The sequence below is a fragment of the Didymella exigua genome (genome assembly GCF_010094145.1).
Source record: "Didymella exigua CBS 183.55 unplaced genomic scaffold M421scaffold_15, whole genome shotgun sequence".
Taxonomy (NCBI): Eukaryota; Fungi; Ascomycota; class Dothideomycetes; order Pleosporales; family Didymellaceae; genus Didymella; species Didymella exigua.
In genome coordinates, this window is record NW_022984789.1 from 703,234 (window position 1) to 722,219 (window position 18,986).

General features: G+C 56.5%; 7 protein-coding genes across 7 annotated transcripts; 6 read left to right on the forward strand and 1 right to left on the reverse strand.

The window, feature by feature from the left end:
• Positions 1 to 2,141: 2,141 nt before the first annotated feature.
• On the forward strand, positions 2,142 to 2,618 carry M421DRAFT_5756 (uncharacterized protein; the record flags this gene model as incomplete). The annotated part of the gene is made up of 1 exon (XM_033595514.1): positions 2,142 to 2,618. One exon carries the CDS (start codon positions 2,142 to 2,144, stop codon positions 2,616 to 2,618), a length of 477 nt encoding a protein of 158 aa, XP_033448362.1.
• Positions 2,619 to 3,495: 877 nt separating this feature from the next.
• On the forward strand, positions 3,496 to 6,739 carry M421DRAFT_5757 (phosphatidylethanolamine N-methyltransferase; the record flags this gene model as incomplete). The annotated part of the gene is made up of 5 exons (XM_033595517.1): positions 3,496 to 3,679; positions 3,778 to 4,453; positions 4,511 to 5,047; positions 5,171 to 5,570; positions 5,621 to 6,739. 5 exons carry the CDS (start codon positions 3,496 to 3,498, stop codon positions 6,737 to 6,739), a joined length of 2,916 nt encoding a protein of 971 aa, XP_033448363.1.
• An 898-nt stretch (positions 6,740 to 7,637) lies between these two features.
• M421DRAFT_101467 (ATP-dependent protease La) lies at positions 7,638 to 10,430 on the forward strand (the record flags this gene model as incomplete). Its single annotated transcript, XM_033586648.1, has 1 exon — positions 7,638 to 10,430. One exon carries the CDS (start codon positions 7,638 to 7,640, stop codon positions 10,428 to 10,430), a length of 2,793 nt encoding a protein of 930 aa, XP_033448364.1.
• Positions 10,431 to 10,695: 265 nt separating this feature from the next.
• Positions 10,696 to 11,632, forward strand: M421DRAFT_167768 (uncharacterized protein). The gene has a single exon (XM_033587746.1). It carries the CDS (start codon positions 11,003 to 11,005, stop codon positions 11,513 to 11,515), a length of 513 nt encoding a protein of 170 aa, XP_033448365.1. The 5' UTR covers positions 10,696 to 11,002; the 3' UTR covers positions 11,516 to 11,632.
• M421DRAFT_167778 (uncharacterized protein) lies at positions 11,438 to 13,018 on the forward strand. Its single transcript, XM_033587747.1, has one exon. It carries the CDS (start codon positions 11,749 to 11,751, stop codon positions 12,814 to 12,816), a length of 1,068 nt encoding a protein of 355 aa, XP_033448366.1. The 5' UTR covers positions 11,438 to 11,748; the 3' UTR covers positions 12,817 to 13,018.
• A 141-nt stretch (positions 13,019 to 13,159) lies between these two features.
• On the reverse strand, positions 13,160 to 14,290 carry M421DRAFT_421294 (polysaccharide lyase family 1 protein). Its single transcript, XM_033592786.1, has 3 exons — positions 13,897 to 14,290; positions 13,696 to 13,844; positions 13,160 to 13,646 (listed from the first exon to the last, which is right to left on the reverse strand). The coding sequence occupies exons 1-3, from the start codon at positions 14,267 to 14,269 to the stop codon at positions 13,221 to 13,223; spliced, it is 948 nt and encodes a 315-aa protein (XP_033448367.1). The 5' UTR covers positions 14,270 to 14,290; the 3' UTR covers positions 13,160 to 13,220.
• A 2,252-nt stretch (positions 14,291 to 16,542) lies between these two features.
• M421DRAFT_63993 (glycosyltransferase family 1 protein) lies at positions 16,543 to 18,879 on the forward strand (the record flags this gene model as incomplete). The annotated part of the gene is made up of 2 exons (XM_033596105.1): positions 16,543 to 18,095; positions 18,147 to 18,879. Coding segments are annotated over 2 exons (2,286 nt in total), but the record flags the coding sequence as incomplete, so codon positions are not given.
• Positions 18,880 to 18,986: the final 107 nt, after the last annotated feature.

Below are 18,986 nucleotides of genomic sequence, written 5' to 3' on the forward strand. Positions count from 1 at the left end.
CCAAGCTCTTACTGATAACGTTTACGATGCCTCAAAATAGTCATTCGTGATTCAAGCAGATGCGGACGGGTTGAAAGACTCGGCACGTGACTCAATGAGGTTCAATGAGGAGGTTGTTTGCTGAAGCTGCGGCATTGGTAATGATGGGTAACGATGGGAAGCACACGCATCTCAATCTCGTTGGGAGCGCGATTCCATCGAAGTAGCGTTGTGAGAGGATCACCTTGCTGGATGAGCATTGCCCTTCGCTCTCGTGTTCCTGTTCAGACGGAAAGGTTCCGCACCAACACCTGGCACCTGCGTTGGTGGGTCAAGACGTGACTGGTGTTGTCTCCACCTACCTCTTGGAGTTCCACAATTGAGCTAACTAACGCTTCCGAGACATTCATGCATGAAATAATGCCATGCTGCGCAGCGCGCCACAGGCTTAAGATGTTCTTCTATATACACAGGCGACCCACGATGGCTCCGGGCTGCGCGCGGTATGTTGGGGCAGCTTTGTCATTGCATTGATCACAAACGTCCATTACGACGCCTGCTGATACTTGACAGGGAGCCTGTATATTCCAGAGCTCTGATCAGTCCGTCTTCCTCCACTGAGAAATAACAGTAGCAATACGACTCTGCAGCAATGCGGCCCTGACGAAGGACAAGAATCAGATCGAGTCCTACTACTTGGTTTTCATAGTAGTACTGAGGCTTGCGCACGATGTCGTCACGTCCCTGGTGGCGTGCGTTTATCGATTTTCCCCCGCCCCTTGCAGTTCTCCCTGTCGACCCCTTTCGCAACGCCTTCACTTCTCGCTCTTTGCCTGAGGTCCCTTCACGTAGTGTGCTCTTGATACTCCATCATTTGGACAAGCTCTTCTGCCACGGGGTCTATGGCTGCAATTCACGTGGAAGATCGGGCATCAATAACGAATGTACAACGAACCTCACGTTATAGCCAGGGTTGACGCCATGTTGGCATTCAGACAAGGGCATAGGGTCTTGACCAGTCGTGCCTTGCTTCAACAAAGGAATCGCCGGCACGTCCTATGCGTCGACTGCAGTTGAATCACTTAATTCAAAGCAGAGCTCAAGCCGCTGTACGTCAAGGTCACAAGGTGTGCGAGAACTGCCGATCTTAGGTATTCATCACAGTGAGAAGCAGTCTGGCATCTTCCCCGTCACTGTGAACCTGAGAGCCACTTTCTTTGTGCTTGATATTCGGTAAGCCGCCATGGTAACAATGTTAACCTCAAAAGATCCCTTTCCTGTAAGCAGAACCAACGGTTATTACCCGCGGCTCCTGTTCGCCCTACAAGACGCCTCGGAGCTCCCAGGATTCCCAAAATGACGGCCCCTTGTGCTTTGTGAAGTCCGAATGGTGAATATCTGACGGAAGTAAGCCCATCCGCTAATCTGGCCATCGAAAGAGTTGCGCCACCACTTTCATCCGTATGCTGCAATTACCATTGCTGTGCCGGGCCGCGGAGCGGCAACGTCCACTTTGGGGCGGTCAAAGAGTTGCATCGAAGAACGAGCACGTCTAGATGGCGTTTGACCTCGACCTTTTGCCGCCTGCTTCTTCTTGTCAAAGGGTTACCGCTTGACTTACATGTTCTAGCTCATTTTCTCCTCTTAAACATTGTACCTACAAGCAAGAGCCCTTGTTACTGGCTTATAACCCCGTCTCAGCCTGAGACCTGTTGACTACTGCCCTGCAAGACTTGTCCTGACTCTTACTTTTGCATCATCGGCGGTATTATACCATACACATCATGCAATTCGAGCCCCACCCTATGCCAGGACCATATGACCACCTCCCGAAGATCTTTTCTTAGAGCCCATACGGTTACGGGATTCCCACATCTCTCCCTTACGACTTGAGTAGGCTTTACTATAAGAAGAACATTCTGTCGAAGGGGCTTGCGGAATGTGTCACGTACTTGAAAGCACTGTGTGAAAAGCAAGTCAGATTCGTCCGACAACTCAATGTGCAATCTTCGCTCCTGCAGAAGAAGAAGAAGAGATCGCAGCAGACCAAACGACACCTGGATATCGAGATCAGGAACCGACAGCTAGCTGAGCAAGCCTATTACAACAATCTGCAAGCTTGTGAGACGAACATATACCTTGCCAACATTAAAGTGTACAATATGAGCTATGCATCCTTGCAGGCGTTATGTTCCACGTCCACGCCGATCTTGTACACACCAACAATCTGCTCAACGTCTGGATCAGACGTCACGGGCCTCACTTGGGAGGGGTGGACAGACGAAGCTTTAGTCTCACCCTTCCAGAAGAAGAGCAGTAACCCTTTCTTCGTTGACGACCTTGCCCCGGATGCGTGTACAGAAGATCTCAGCCGCGATGCAGCCCTTTCCAAAAATGCCAAGCGTCCTCCACCATTCTGCCGGCACGTTGTCGAATTACCGAACTCGATGCCTGTCTCACCGAACACTGCACACTCGCAGTACAAGCGCTTGTCATTCCTCACCCCTGTAGCTCCTGTGTACAAGCCTGCATACTCTGCTTTCGTAGAACAGAGCTCTCGTGCTCCATCAAAGCTCAAGAGGTTCAGTATCTTGAGCTCAGCAGCTACGAATACCATCGAACTTCTTCAGAAGCAATGATTCAGCGCCGCAGAGATAGTTCCCGTCATGGAACGGTTCGGTATCGTTGCATCGAGTCCACGCTATCTGCCTAATCATCAAACATGGGGCCATGCAGCCTCGCAAAAATGTCCACAAAAGGATGCTAGGCCGCCAATGAACAGACAAAGGATCAATTCGGTCTAACGGAAGGCAAAGCCTGGTATTATGCCATGCATCGTCATGACGGCAATTCAGTAGCATAACTCATTTCAGCAAGTGTGTTGGGTGGGTGTCTTCGAAACGCTTTTCCATTGGCTGCCTGTTTGCGGCAGCCGTAGCATTGCAGCACGGCTCTGGTAGAAGTTCTTTCTCTACAAAGTCGGGAAAATAGGATCTGGAACAAAAAAATGCTTGTAAAGTGAGTTGGTTAGTCTTATAATTGTTGTATACAACACTACAACGAGATCCTTTGGCCGTCGTCGCTTGCGTGTTATTGTACCCGGAGCCGCAGGCACAGGGGGCAGCGATGCCGCTGCCCCACACTGCCCCACAGCCGCATCATGGCCTATTGCTCGACAGCACGTTCGAGAAAGAACCACCTCTTCATCAACGCGTTTGTTCAACATCAAACACGTCTGCTAGAGTTCAACACTCTAAGCTTCTCGCTATATCTCCCTACGACCATCCTTTATTCATCGCCATACAAAGCTTCGCGCAGCCACGGCAGCCTTGCGTGCTGAGCATCCGGCCCACTCAGAATCCCAGCAACGGCCTGCAGCCCGAAGCCAAACCTCGCATAGATAGCGGCAAAGCACGCACACCTGTTAAGCGTAGCTTAAATACCCGTCAACAAACCCCTCCTTGGATCTGCGCAATCCTAATTGCTCTCTCAAGTTGTTTCGACACGTCTTTTAACATGACGGATGTCGGCAATGGCCGAAAGGCCGACGGTAGCCAGCTGAGAGAGCGGCCTTCAGCTAAGCCGATGCACATGCCAGACGCTGAGGCTGCCAAACAAAAAGTTTTGGAACTGAACGAGCAGGAGGACAGCAAGAGCGAGCGAGAGAAGAAGACGTATGGTCGAACACCAGATGGCACAGGTAAGTATCAATCTTGCCATGCACGCCGTAGACTGGTATCATATTTCACCCCACGCTCCCTGTCTTCGCATGTCACAACTGACGGCTGATGTGTGTAGTCTTCATCGTGCCGCACACCCACGACATGGTGTCGCAGCTGCTCTCGCCTTCGCAACCAAAAAACTTGTCCGACCTAGCAGTCCTCGCTGTGCTCGCAAGCTTGATCTCAACTCTCTACCTACTGCCCAAAAGCGCCCGCATACCAATCTTCGCCGTAATTTTCCTGTTCTGGCGCGCCGCCTACAATGCAGGCATTGGCTGGCTTCTCGATGTCCAATCCAAACACAACCGCCTTGTCCTTTGGGCGAAGAACTCACACATCTTCGAGAACCCGAAGATAGGCAAGAACCCACACCCCACAATCTTCAAGTTTCTCAAGAGAGAGATGGAGACCAAGATTCCCCAGGACTACAATTTTGAAGAAGCTCCACTTGAGTACAACACGTGGCTCGTCTTCAGGCGCGTTGTAGACTTGATCCTGATGTGTGACTTTGTATCCTACTGCCTCTTCGCCGTTGCATGTTTCCACCGCCCAGAAGAGAGCTGGCTGTTATTTATACTGCGGTGGACGACCGGCATCGTTCTATTCATCTTCAACTTGTTTGTCAAGCTGGATGCTCACCGAGTGGTGAAGGACTATGCTTGGTATTGGGGAGACTTCTTCTATCTGATCGATCAGCGTTTGACGTTCGATGGAGTCTTCGAAGCAGCGCCGCATCCGATGTACTCGATTGGGTACGCTGAACCCATTTTTTGGATTGGAGTAAGCTTGTGCTAAACGTGAACTTCTAGGTACGCTGGCTTCTACGGCATCGCCCTGATGATGGCAAGTTACAAAGTGCTCTTGATTTCTATCGTCGCGCATGCAGCACAATTCGCCTTTTTGATCAAGGTTGAAGAGCCACACATTCAAAAAATCTACAACCCAGCACCACCTCGCCGAACGCGCCACAACTCCGGGGATATTACCCAAAAGCACCGTCCCACGTCAAGCCAGTCCGATCCCATTGACCCCGAAGCGCCAATCGATCTCGTCCAGCAACCTGCACCAATGCATAGCATCGTCGGTCCGCAGAACACGGACTTCCATCGCGCCATCGACGTTGCGGTAGTACTCATTTCCTTCTACATGTTCTGTCTGGCGACGCTGACACCAGATACCGGCCTGGTGCGAACCTTCTTCTTCATCAATGCGTTCGTGTGGCGCTTGTGGTATGTGCTAGGTTTGGGCTATATCCTCGACCGTCAATCCAAGAAGAAGAACTGGACTCGTCACTTCATCAAGTACGGTGACACCAAAGAAGAGGCCTGGCGTCAGTGGAAGTCTGTGTAAGTAAACGTTTCCATCTACAGATTGTGAAGAACAACTTTGCGAAGCTGTTTGGCGCTTACCTGTTGCTTAATGCTCCAGCTGTTTTCAAGGACCGTTGCTGACGATGATATGAACTACAGGTACCATCTCAGCATGACGATGTGCCACGCTAGCTTCCTAGCTGCGGCTTGGAAGATGTACACACTTCCTCCTGACTGGTTCTATGACCTTACCGCATTCAGACTCGTCCTTGGTGCTGGCATGATTGCTCTCCATATTTGGACCGCTGCCAGCATCTACGATTCCCTCGGCGAGTTTGGATGGTTCTGCGGCGACTTCTTCTTCGACCCACCGCCCAAGAACTTGACCTACTCTGGCATCTACCGCTTCCTCAACAGCCCTGAGCGTGTGCTCGGTATGGCTGGCATCTGGGGTGTTGCTGTGATCACGTGGACTGCACCGATCTTCTACCTTGCAACGACTGCACAGGTCCTGAACTTGGCTTTCTTGCACTTCATTGAGCGACCTCACATGACCAAGGTATGTCTTCTCCCTCGATCGAGTTCGGAGCGTAACTGACACCAACGGAGCTGTACGGTCAAAAACTTCGTCAGACTTCTGGCGTTAGCAAAACCGTTCGTCAAGCCCTCCCGAGCCCGGTCCGTAATTGGCAATCTGCGGCTGATGAGTACATCAACTCTACAGTCGAGTTCATTGAGGAAGTCCTGGAGAGTGTCAAGCCCAAGCTCGCAGCCGGAGTTGGTACATTCGTCAAGGATACCGCTGCACTGTTCAAGTCATACCCGGCACGTATCCAGATCACTCGTCTTTCGCCCGATCTTGCTGGTTACGACTCGAAGCAGTACAAGCTGGAGGTTCAGGGCACACTTTCGGCGCCTGCCGTTGAATATCAGAAGAACGGCGGGCGCGAAGGTGAGTTGGCTCGGACACCTGCCACTCGCACGAGCAAATTCAAGACGTTGGCGCTGGAATATGGCGCACCGATTAGGGTCCGCTGGGAGGCGCCCCTGAACCACAGCAAGAAGGACTGGATAGGTCTCTACATGGTTGCCGACAACCAGTCTCGCAAGATAACACAGCTGAGTTCGAATGGACGCTGGATAGCCACTAACGCCGGCATCTACGACTCTGTCCGCGCCGAACAAGGCATCTTGGTCTCAGACAAGCTCGTAGCAGCTGCATCTGACAGCGAAGACGACTTTGATCATTACACTGGCGAGGTCGAGTTCCGTGGCGACAAGCTTTGGTGGACGACTGGTGTGTTTGAGTTCCGTTACCACCACGGCGGCAAGCACAATGTCATGGCACTGTCCCAAGCGTTCGAGATGCGCATTCCCAGGTTCGACGAGGAGGATGTCGAGGTCGACTCCCATGGCACTGTCCACCGCGCCGTGGAGCAGGCACTTCTCCCCGTGATTCAGAACTGCTTCGACCGCGAGCCCGAGATCGCACCGGACACGGCCGAGGAGTCCTTCGGGAGCCTGGTCGAGAGGGATGGCAAGTTTGCGAAGAGAGTCGTCTTCGCTGTCCACCAGATGTTCGGCATCGAATTCGCGCCCGAAGTGGTCCAAGCCGACGGCAACGTGCGGAATCTGGCCTGGCGCATCTGCAACGCTAAGAAGGTCCTGGCGCCTTACAGCATGACAGCCAGCCATGGCAGGAACACGCCTGACGGGGCGAAGTTTTAGCCTGCTTGGCTGCCACTGGACACGGCGGTCGACGCAGCGGAACACTTGCTAGAGTAGACGTGACAGGAACGAGGGTGCATTTTCTTGCTGATGTTACACGGGAAAGATGGCTAGAAAAGTGCAGATGCATTGGTGGTGTTGGGTTCGCACGTATGTGAGAAGAGTAATTCGAAAATAACATCAGCCATTGAGGAGGTTGAGCTGAGACAGACTATCGTGGAGATTAGGAACGATCTTCATCGCCGCTCGCGCTGTTTTGCCATCTTTGGCCATGATTCGCAGCCGTGCTCGGGCTGCGGCAACCTCGACCAACAGTACTGAATATCTCCGTCTCAACAAATCATTCCTCAGTGCCTGCCACTCGTCCCAAGCGACACCGGCGCGTCTGTGGATCCCCGAGCTGTGCCGTGAGAGGCTGAGGAGGCGCAGCATGTGACCAGGCAACGTTATCTTATCTGATGTGGATGGCAATGCACGACGAGTCGTGAGCGGGCCGTGCCCAATCGGCAGTGGTGGCTTCATTACCTCGGCCTGGCCTGAAGTGGTGATGGCATGCACCTGGACGAGAGCATCTTCTGGAATCGAGACGGCGCCATTTCAGCTGCCTGACGCCCCATTGCATGCACACCTGTTTCCGGTTTATTCTCGACGCATGCACAATAACTTCTCGACGCCGTATAGCAAACGTCTTTGCACTACCTCGTCACACCGCGATTGCCACCGGGGGCCTGAAGCGGAGCCGCACGACTGACGTGCTCCCACGACCACGCGACATCGAGTGTGACAAAGCACTCTCCATACAGCCTCTGCGCTTCAACAGCAGCCTCTGAGCTTCAACAGCAGCCCCTGAGCTTCAACAGCACCCTCGGCACACTCTGAGCTTCCACCGCCATCCACCATGGGCAAGGGCTCCAGCAAGCCGCCAGGCACCAAGGTGCTGCCGCTGATCCCGCTCGCGCCGCCGCTCGCGGTGCTGCCCGGCACCACAGTCAAGATCCCCATCACGAACCGGTCTGACGTGGCGGCCATCCTCGCCAAGATCTACAGCATCAGCGCGACGGCGAGGCCCGACGCCGCCATCACGGTGGCGTGCGTGCCGCTCAACTCCAAGGCGGTCAACCCCGTCGACGGGCGGCTGCTGGTCGCGGGCGGCGAGGGCGGCGACCCACGCGGCTACGAGAGCGACCCCGTGCAGGCGGCCAGACGGGACGTGTTCGGGTTCGGGTGCATTGCAAAGGTCACGGGGGTGCAGGGCCGGCGGCAGGGCGACCTGAGCCTGGTCGTCGAGGGCCTCGAGCGCGTGCGCATCGTCGACGTGGTGCAGGAGCGGCCGTACCTTGAGGGCGACCTGGCGCCCGTCGACGACTTCATCGACGTGGCCGACGTCCAGCTCGAGGACCGCTTCGGCCGCCTCAAGCAGCTGTCGCGCGAGCTGCTCGCCCTCGTGCGCCTCTCGGCCATGCTGCCGCGCATGCCCGCCGTCACCCTGTCGCCCGTCGTCGCCCGCCGCCTCGAGCTGTACATTGCACGCAAAGACGTGTCTGACGCCGGCGCCCTGGCCGACTTCATGGCCAACATTGTCGACTGCTCGCACGAGGAGAAGCTGCGCGTGCTGGCCGCCGTCGACGCCCGCGACCGCGTCGACCGCGTCATCGAGATCCTGCAGCGCCAGATCACCAACATCCAGAGCGCCACCCGCGTCGTCGTCACCGCCGCCCAGGGCCCCGCCACCGGCCTCGACCGCGACCAGCTGCGCCGCATCCAGCAGCAGGCCCTGGTCCGGCGCGGCAGGTCCGGCGACGGCGCCCCGCCGGTCTTTGGCCCAGGCTTCCCCGGCGGCGGCGGCGGCAGCCAGCAGGGCGACGCCGACGAGCCGAACGAGCTGGACGAGCTGAAGACGCGCCTGCAGGCCGCCCGCCTGCCGCCCGACGCCGACAAGGTCGCCCAGCGCGAGCTGCAGCGCCTGCAGAAGATGAACCCGGCCCAGGCCGAGTACCAGGTGTGCCGCAACTACCTCGAGAACCTGGCAGAGATCCCGTGGTCCAACATGACCGTCGACGTGCTCGATGGCAGCACGCTGGCCAAGGCGCGCAAGCAGCTGGACGACGACCACTACGGGCTCGACAAGATCAAGAAGAGGCTGCTGGAGTATCTCGCCGTGCTCAAGCTCAAGGAGCAGGCCAACCGCAGCATCGACGACCAGATCCGCGCCCTGACCGAGAGCCCTGCAGCAGAGAGCGACCACCGCGAACCCGTCGAGCACAAGCAGCTGCAGCCCGCCAAGGAGCAGTCCGACGAGGAGAAGCAGCTGCTGGAGAAGAAGCGCATGGTCGACAAGTCGCCCATCCTGCTGCTCGTCGGCCCCCCCGGCGTTGGCAAGACGTCGCTGGCCAAGTCGGTCGCCACTGCGCTTGGCCGCAAGTTCCACCGCATCTCGCTGGGCGGTGTGCGCGACGAGGCCGAGATCCGCGGTCACCGTCGGACGTACGTCGCAGCCATGCCTGGTCTCGTCGTCGGCGGCCTGAAGAAGGTCGGTGTCGCAAACCCCGTCTTCCTCCTCGACGAGATCGACAAGCTCGCTGGGGCCAACCACAACGGCGACCCTAGCGCCGCCATGCTCGAGGTTCTCGACCCAGAGCAGAACCACACCTTTACAGACCACTACGTCAACATCCCCATCGACCTCTCCAAGGTCCTCTTCATCGCCACCGCAAACTCCCTCGACACCATCCCCGCCCCGCTGCTCGACCGCATGGAGACCATCGAGCTGTCAGGCTACACAACCCTCGAGAAGCGCCACATCGCCACCCGCCACCTGATACCCAAGCAAATCACCACCAACGGCCTGCGCCCGTCCGACCTCGAGATGCCGACAGATGTTCTCGACAAAATCATCACAGCCTACACGCGCGAATCCGGCGTCCGCAATCTCGAGCGCGAAATCGGCTCCGTGTGCCGCAGCAAAGCAGTCGAGTACGCCACCTGCGCCGACACAGACACACTCGCCACTTACTCCCCGACCGTGACCCTCGCCGACCTCGACGCAACCCTCGGCATCGAGAAATTTGCCGAAGAGCTAACAGAGCAATCCTCGCGCCCAGGCGTCATCACAGGCCTCGTCGCCTACTCCTCCGGCGGCCAGGGCTCCATCCTCTTCATCGAGATCCTCGACATGCCCGGGTCCGGGCGCGTGCAGCTGACAGGCAAGCTGGGCGACGTGCTCAAGGAGAGCGTCGAAGTGGCGCTGACGTGGGTCAAGGCGCACGCGTTCGCGCTCGGGCTCGCGGACCAGGGCGCCGACATCATGAAGAAGCGCAGCATCCACGTGCATTGCCCGTCTGGCGCGATCCCAAAGGACGGGCCCTCCGCGGGGCTCGCGCACACCGTCGCCCTCGTCAGCCTCTTCGCTGGCCTCCCTGTCCCACCCACCCTGGCCATGACCGGCGAGGTCAGCTTGAGAGGCCGCGTCCTGCCTGTCGGCGGCATCAAGGAGAAACTCATCGGTGCGCTGCGCGCGGGTGTCGAGCGCGTCCTGCTTCCTGAGGCGAATCGCAAGGATGCGCGCGAGTTGCCCGACGAGGTCAAGGAGGGTCTGGATATCAAGTTTGTGTCGCATATTTGGGAGGCGCTGGGGCTTGTCTGGCCCGAGAGGTGGGAGGGCGCTGTGGGCGTTGACGAGAGCAGGCTGTAAGCTGCAAGCTGAAAGTTGTGAGCTGTGAGCTGTGGCCCCTGAGCTGTGAGTGTGTTCTGTAGTGGACGCTGGTGTTTGGATGTCTTGGATTGGATTTAGCGTTTAGCATTGCCATGTCTCGTTTCTCGCTTCAGGTTGCAGAGCCTCTCCTTCTCCCGTCCCTCCTTCCCTTCTTCGCACCCTCTCGTCTCTCTCGATGTATCTCACCCCTCCGTTCTTTGTGCACTCGCGTTCGTCGCTGGCAACATACACTACCATGATGTCTTCTCCTGCGCAACAGCAGTTCTTCAATGAACTATACACGCTCCCCCACGAGACAATTCTATCTCTGTGTCTTTTGGCTGGTCCCCTGCTAGCCCGGGGTCCACACGTTACCTACTCCGTTCCATGCGGAACATCTGCCGGTGTTCACGTCTTGGTCGTCTTGCTCGCTCGCTTGTTTGCGTGGAGTGGCTAGACCTGGAGTGGGGCGGAGTGGCGTGCAGACGTGTTCAGGTGATCATACGCTGCCTCTCTGTACCCCCTCTGTTTTTCCCCAGTCGCTGGTATGACTGTGACTGCGGTTTAGGACGATGCAGACGAGCAGAATGCATCCGTCTAGCTCCATCAAACGGCATCACCAACCGTGTATTCCTTCAAGGGCGGCACGAACCCAGCCGTACCGACACCAAGCCAGGTCTCAAACGCACGCTGTAGCAACACTGCTTTATCCGAGAACATCGAGTGGAGGAGATGGAAACAGCGCCCAGGTGGACGACTCTAATGTACACCATACACCTACCCAGTACCATGCTCAGGCTGAGGCAACTCACACAAGACACCACATCGAAATCGAGCTTCGCGCCATCTCACTCCCGCATCTATCTAGCATGTGCACTGTTCGCAAGAGTATCGACGGCGGGAGTATGGGCCTTTGCTTTGGTTTGGCGCTTGATCTAGGGAATCTGGTGCAGTCCGGGCTCGGGATTCGGTCTTGCGAGCTGGCACGGCGGGCCTGCGCCACTGCGTTTAAGAACCCACGGAATGTGACAAAGCGCAACTCTCCGCCGCAGGCTACTATTCTGCGAGCATCGCGTTTCGCGTGATCTGGTCGGATAGGGGGTTTTCATGCTGAAATCAGGCTGGTGTAGGGCCTGAGACGGGTTAGGGTGAGGATGAAGTGAGGTGTGAAGGTGATTGCGAAGCCACAAGATGACGCACTCGAGCTTTCGTCGAGCCATATATCCCCCATCTACCCCAGAACCTTGATCGCAACAATTCCTCTCTTCGTCTCCTACCCACTATCTACTGCGCGGTCAGTTAATTTTCTGCGTCGACAATGCCTCCACGCCTTCCGGGTCAAGGCATGAGCCTGTCGGCCGTCATCGGCTGGGGGAGATTCCACTTCAAGGATGACTTCGTCAAAATACCCACGCCCTCGCAGTTCAACCGGAAGACTGTTCACCCATCGGGATATGACAAGTCGCTCGAAGCCATCATTGTAGGCACGGCTTTCGAAGAGGTCCGTCCATACTTTCGCGCCACCGTCGATGTCCTAGCCTGGCTTGAACATGGCCATGTCGAAGTGGGCTACATCTCGCAGGTCGGCAGCGACTTGAACATGGTGCTTTACCAGAACCTCGTCGACAGTCGCATCGCCTTTGCCGAGCCGTTCTCCTGGATACTTCAAGCCGGTAACGAGACGGCAGTGCGACACTTCGATGCTTTCATCCAGTACGCCGTTCTTTCACGGAAGGGACGACTCAGGGCTGTAAGCGCATGTGCTATCCCCGCCTTCAGGGAGCATTTCCCTGCTGCTTGTCGTGACATTGCGCTTGTCGCCAACCAGAGACTTGCAGAGTGGAACAGCATCACCGCGCCGCTGGATCAGAATGAGACTGTGTCCCTGAAAGTCGAGACGAATCCAGTCGAAGCACCGTCCACCGCGACTGTCTCTCCGCCACTTCCTGCACAGAACAATATCGCAGAGCTCCCGACGCATCCCATAGAGACTGGGGCACGCGGTGAGATAACAGAGGCTGTCTATCAGAGCCAGATTCTTGCAGAGTACGCTGCTTCAGTCATCACGCTCACGAGGAAGTTGAACACGATCACAAGGCTGCATGCGTGTGAGACGCAACAACTCCATTCAAAGATCCGTAGTCTGGAGAAGAGCCTCGCTTCCGCATCAAAGGACGTGACGAAAGCGAAAAGGGCGCTGAAGAAAGCGCAAGACAAGACCAGAGCGGCGCAAGACAAGACTAAGCAGGCGACAAAGGCGAGAGCGCAGCGCTCCAAAGCCAATAGGATCTGCGCAAGACAGCAGAACGACCTCGCGGCTTGGACGGACAGGCACGAAGCACTGGCCGCAAGCTTGGAAGGCAGGCGCCAGGTGGCAGTGGCCTAGGAGGCCGAGCACAGGAAGTTGAGGGCTTCTTTGGACGCTATGCTCGGCGGTAGTGGGCAGTTGGGATGTCAGATGCGGGCCCAGATTAGAAGTGTGGTGGGGCAAGAAGATGGGGTTCGGGCTGCTGGTCAAGGTGTAGGTCAAGGAACCTTTTGGTCCGGGCAGATTGTGTCCAGGCACGACTCGTGATTTCTGAGACAGAGAACTGGGATTAGGGTGCCGAGACGCGTGGCTCACGTCCAAGAGGCGGTCTGATTGAGACAGCAAAGTGGATCACATTCACGAAGGATTGTATGTACAAAGAACGAGATCCATCCCACTTTACTCATGCAATACCCAGCGGCCCTCAGGCTTCCCTCATGCTGACAGCTATGGTGTGCGAATTTCACTTCTTGAGCAAGGGTTTAGAAGGTGACAACCCCAACACCAGCAGACTGGGCAACAATGCTGCAAGCGTCGGCAGCAGCGTCGGCAGTGTACGCGTAGCTGGGAGTCCAGGTGCCGACCTGTGTGATCTGGGTGGTGGAGGAGGTGAAGAGGTTGTTGCGCTCGTTGGCGAAGCCCTCCACCTTAGAGTCGAGGTTGGTCACGATGGCACGGGTGACGCCAGTGAACGAGGTGTTCTCAACAAGGACCTGCGCGCCCATTCGGGAGTTGACACCGGAGATGCCGCCGTTGTAGCACGAGCTGTAGATGTGGGCGGTGCCGAAGCGGACCGAGGGGAGACGCGAGTTGACGTTCGTCCAGTCGTTGTGGTGGTAGGTGACGTGCAGCTTGCCCGTGTCCTCAGCGCTATTGCTGTCCGAGTGACCGACGAGGGAGCCCTTCCACTGTGGTCATGTTAGATTACTGGACAGACTCGGGACCCGTTGGACTTACGTGGTCGTGGAATTTGTTCCAGGAGAAGGTCAAAGAGTCGGCGCCGTGCTTGGCGTCGAGGAGACCGTCGTAGGTGTCCTTGTCACCGGTGATACCGACGGAGGAGAAGTCGTTGTGGTCAATCCAAACACGCGTGGCTTGATCGATGTCTGCGCTATTGTCAGCATATGCAATGAAGTTGAGGGTAGATTGGCTATGTACCGATAAGGTCCTTGCCCGCAGGGGCGCGGAAGAACTTGATGTTGCGGACGATGACATTGTCAACTTTCCTGATCTGGAGGCCACCGTCTGTGAGACCAGCAGTGGAGCCAACACCAAGGACGGACGTGTTTGCAAGGATCTTGACGATGCCGCAGCCGGTGAGAGTGCCCTGGATCTTGATGACACCGCCGATCTTAGCAGCGGCAGTCAAACCAGCGCAGTCTGACACAGTAGTACCAGCACCAGATCCACCACCAGTCGTGCCAGCGGCGAAACCAACAAGCTCATCAACGGCGGCAGCCCGCTTCTCCAAAGGAGCAGCCGAGACGGCACCAGCGGCCGCGAGGACAGTAGCAACCTCGAAGAAACGCATGTTGATGGTTGATTGATAGAGAATGTAGTTGAAAATGGAAGTCTCGAAGAGAATGGAAAGAATGAACAGAGATCAACTCTTAGTGCTTGCTGGATAATCTGTTGGTGATGGCGGAGCAGTTTCTCTTATAGCGGAATGGTCGTGATACCAAGAGGATACCAAGAGCCGATGTACTGACATGATCTCCATGGACAACCCCCCTTAAATATTGCACGACGAGAACACCTCTTGGCGATCTGACCATGTAATCCACTGTACTCTTCCCCAAGCTTTTTAGATCTTCCAGTTCATCCACCATTCGTAGAGGAGTACAACATGTCCGTTCCTCAAAAGGAAAGTATCATGGCGTATACGATATACCTACGTGTGTTGTGCAGCTGTGCTTACCAGACGCATGACCCAATAGTTTCTGACAATTACACCCCGGATTTACTAATTGCTTATGCAGCTAGCGATCCTAATCGGTGTATAATGGAAACATCAATCTACATTTCGGCGCCACTTGTTGGTAACCTGGAAACGAAGCTTGGCGATGAGGATAGAAAAGTCCCACCAATAGGAGAATCTTGCAAGCGCTGAACGTATATTGTCATGGTGAGATGTTATTGAAGAGACATGGCGAGAACAATCGATGGTGAAGGCTACGAATTCGAAAAGTATAATCCGACCATTCGCCTGTGTACAGTGTGAGGCAGGAGCTGTAGAGATTTGTGGGGAAAGACGGCTCGAGTTTTGATCCGACATGCAGCTCCGACGCTATAGCTAAGCAGGCTAGGTTGCACGTGCGCTCTCGGAGGTTTCTTGCGATCCTGCTCTTCATCGCTCCGAGTTTCCCACGCCTCACAGCCAAGCCCAGCTTGCAGCACCGTATTGAGCTTGTTGCCAGTTACCGCATCGAAAAGCTGAGCCTGCTCATTCAAATAAAAGATCAAGCGGACGGTATTGGCTACTATTTTTCACCTACATCCACCGACTTGAACCGCGTGAAGACGTGACTACCTCAGCAGCTCTGGCAACGTGAACGCGCGCAACATAGGCCCGAATCCACAGTCAAGATGCGTTGCGCCAAGAGAGGCGCTTGCTCCGTTCCGCTGAAGTTAAGCTCATCGCGCCAAGATCGGGGCATCTACGTAGCGAAAGCGCGACCCCTTAATGTATCATGTTTCGCGAGGTATATCCAAGCGCCGGCTCCATAGCGTCGAAATCCTACGCCAACTTTACACAGGCAGATGATTCGCACTCGGCTTCGCTCTTGAGTCCGAGCCCGCTCTTTCGACGACATCATCATCTGGGTGTCGCCGCGGGCTCGTAGCCGACTTACATGAAAATAGTTGACAGTCCACGATGAACGCTGATAGCATCGTGTTGAAACCCCGATCCGCGGATGGATTGCGTTCGGTGGAAGTTGCCAACGCCTTGTTCCAAACCTCGCCATCAGCCTGCATGGACGACCGGCGGCGGGAAGCATATTTCCACGTCAGAATGTAAGCCTACATGGTGCTATTTTGGTTCCTCGAAGACCCGCCGCAGTATAAATCGAGCAGAGTCTCTCGTGCTGTGGAGATGCGCAAACGATGCGTTCGAGCGTCTCCTTAGCGGCGTCATTCGTACAGGCTCGTATCGCCGTATATCGCCGTATATTGCCGTCGGTTGTCGCGAGGGCACGTGGGGAGGCCGTGGCACCGCAGCCTCTTGAAGCCTGCGAAGCTTAGTAGAATTTGTCTTATGAGACTTGGCTATCTGCGAGTGATCGCCGTCGTTGCCAGCAACAGAAGTGCTGATGGTACGCCAGCGTCGGTCTCGTTCTTCGATTTTGCGCCCGTGCGCTATACGCGTATCCGGTCCAACAACTGGAGCCTCTCTGAAACCTTTATAAAGTACAGTTGAGCCGCAGATGGAAGGGAGAGACCATAATAAACCACGTAATGGACACGACGAGACGCAGACCCGACAGCACACAGGCGCTGATCCCCGTATGGGCGGAGTACGACACTGACACGGAACCAAGTGCAGCTCCACCACTGTACAGCATAGAATCATTCGCCAGCCAAAGACCTAGACCAAGCCGACCCAGTTCAACCCAAGAGTACGCACGTGAAGTACCATCAATCAATGCGTCAACTCCATATCAAAGTACTGGCCCGGCAAGTGCATCCAATTCGCTTCTGGAGCTAGATGCTAGAGATAGCTCGATATCTCTGCCCGGTGATACTGGTGTCACATGTATGTACAGTTCTTGATACTTGCGCGCAGTTGACTCACCGTGCGCAGCCGATGGGCGTATAAAAATCGACCTCAAGTCCCAGCTCACCAAGACACTCGTCAAGCTTGTCCCGGAGAAGACCAGGGAACCTTTCGAGCCCAGCCGACGACTATCCACTGTTTATCGAGGCTGGAATATCCGTATGAATATCGTCATACAAGTCGTAGGCAGCCGCGGTGATGTACAACCGTTTGTTGCGCTAGGTCAAGAGCTTCAGAAGCACGGGCACCGCGTTCGGCTGGCGACTCACAACGCCTTTGAGGGGTTTGTCAAGAAATCCAATCTCGAGTTCTACCCCATCGGAGGCGACCCGAAAGAGCTAATGGCCTATATGGTCAAGAACCCCGGCTTGATTCCGTCAATGAAGAGTCTTCGAGAGGGCGACGTCAAGCGCAAGCAGATCATGGTCGGAGAAATGCTCGACGGCTGCTGGAAGTCATGTGTGGACGCAGACGTTTACTCACAGGAGCCGTTCGTTGCAGACGCCATCATCGCAAACCCACCTAGCTTCGCCCACATACACTGTGCCCAAGCACTTGGTGTCCCACTCCACTTGATGTTCACGATGCCCTGGAGCAGTACAAGAGCGTTCCCGCATCCCCTTGCGAGCTTCAAAGCCGGGGAGATGGACCCGGCACTCATCAATTACGCATCTTACGGGATCGTAGAGTTCCTCACATGGCAAGGCTTGGGGGGTGTCATCAACAAATTCAGAGCCACGCTGGACCTCGAGCCCATACCGACAACAGTGGGACCGGCGCTGGCGGAAGCGTTGCACGTTCCGTTTACCTACTGCTGGTCGCCAGCACTCGTTCCCAAACCCGCAGACTGGCCGTCGCATATTGATGTCTGCGGCTTCTTCTTCCGCGATCCGCCTCCCTACGAGCCACCAGAGGCAATCTCCAGCTTTCTTGAGAGTGGCCCATGTCCGATCTATATCGGCTTCGGTAGCATCGTGCTGGAAGATCCGGCCAATATGACCTCACTGATCTTGGAAGCTGTACAACTGTGCGGCATACGAGCAGTCGTATCTCGGGGATGGAGCAATCTAGGTCAAGGGCTGCCTGACGAGGCCAACAATGTCTTGTTCATCGGCGACTGCGATCATGAGTGGTTGTTCCAGCACGTCACGGCTGTCGTTCACCACGGTGGCGCAGGCACAGCCGCTTGCGGTCTGAAGAACGCATGCCCAACTCTCGTCGTACCCTTCTTCGGCGACCAACTATTCTGGGGCGACATGATCGCCGCGGCCGGTGCCGGACCAAGACCAATACCGCACAAGCAGCTGTCAAGCCGGAACCTGGTCGATGCAATCCAGACTCTCCTTGCGCCGGAGACGAAACAGGCCGCTCACCGCATCTCCTCACAGATGGCCAGCGAACAGGGTGTCAAAGCAGCAGCCCAATCTTTCCACGCCAATCTCCCTTTCGAGGCTATCCCATGCCATATCTTGCACGACCAGCCTGCCGCATGGCTGTACAAAAAAGCACCCATCAGGCTCTCCAAACTCGCAGCGCAGATCCTCATCACCAACTCAATCATCTCGCCCGCCGACCTGAGCAAGTAAGCCAGCCACGAATCCACCTATCACGCAGCCCTAACATGACAACCCAGCTACGAATCGCAACCCATGCACGTGACAAACCGCCGCTGGGACCCGGCCACAGCCACAGGCTCCGCCGGGCTCACAATCGTCTCCTCGATGGCGGGCGCAGCAACCGACATGGTCTACGCGCCCTACAAAGCCCTCCACACGCCGAAACCAGACGGCATAAGCCACGCCGCCCACAGCGCCGCGACCGCAGGCCGCATGGCCGGCGCGGCAGCCAAAAGCTTCGGCCGCTTCAACGCAGCCCTGTTCAAAGGCGCCATCGTCGACCTGCCGCTCGCGGCGGCCGAGGGCTTCCGCGCCGTGCCCATGCTGTACGGCGAGGCGCCCGTGGACCACGGGGCGGTAACGGGTGTCTCGACGGGATTCCGCAAGGCGGGGCGCGTGTTTGCGTCTGGCGTGGGTGGCGGGCTCGCGGGCCTGTTTGGGCGCGCCGTTGCGGATGCGAAGCGCGACGGCGCTGGGGGGTTCGCGGTCGCGGTCGCAAAGGGCGTGTTGGGCGCCTCGGCCATGACGGCGGCGGCGGCTGTTGGCGTCGTTGCGTATCCTGGTCAGGGCATCTGCGCGAGTCTACGCCGCGTGGTGCGCTCGGGCACCAGGAGAGACGTCGAGGCGAGGAAGAGGGTCGAGGGCGCGTATCTGGCGCAGAAGGCTGGACGAGACGGATGGGACGTCGGTGTCACAGAGGCATTCGAGCTGCTGAGGGGCAGCAAGGAACGCGTCGAGGCCTGCATCTGAAGCCGACTCGGCTCTGCACGGCGCCATCCCGAACAAGTCAAAAGTCAAGCACCGTTGTCAGCTAAGTCGCGATGTGCCTCGCATTATCCCACACGACATGGCAGCCA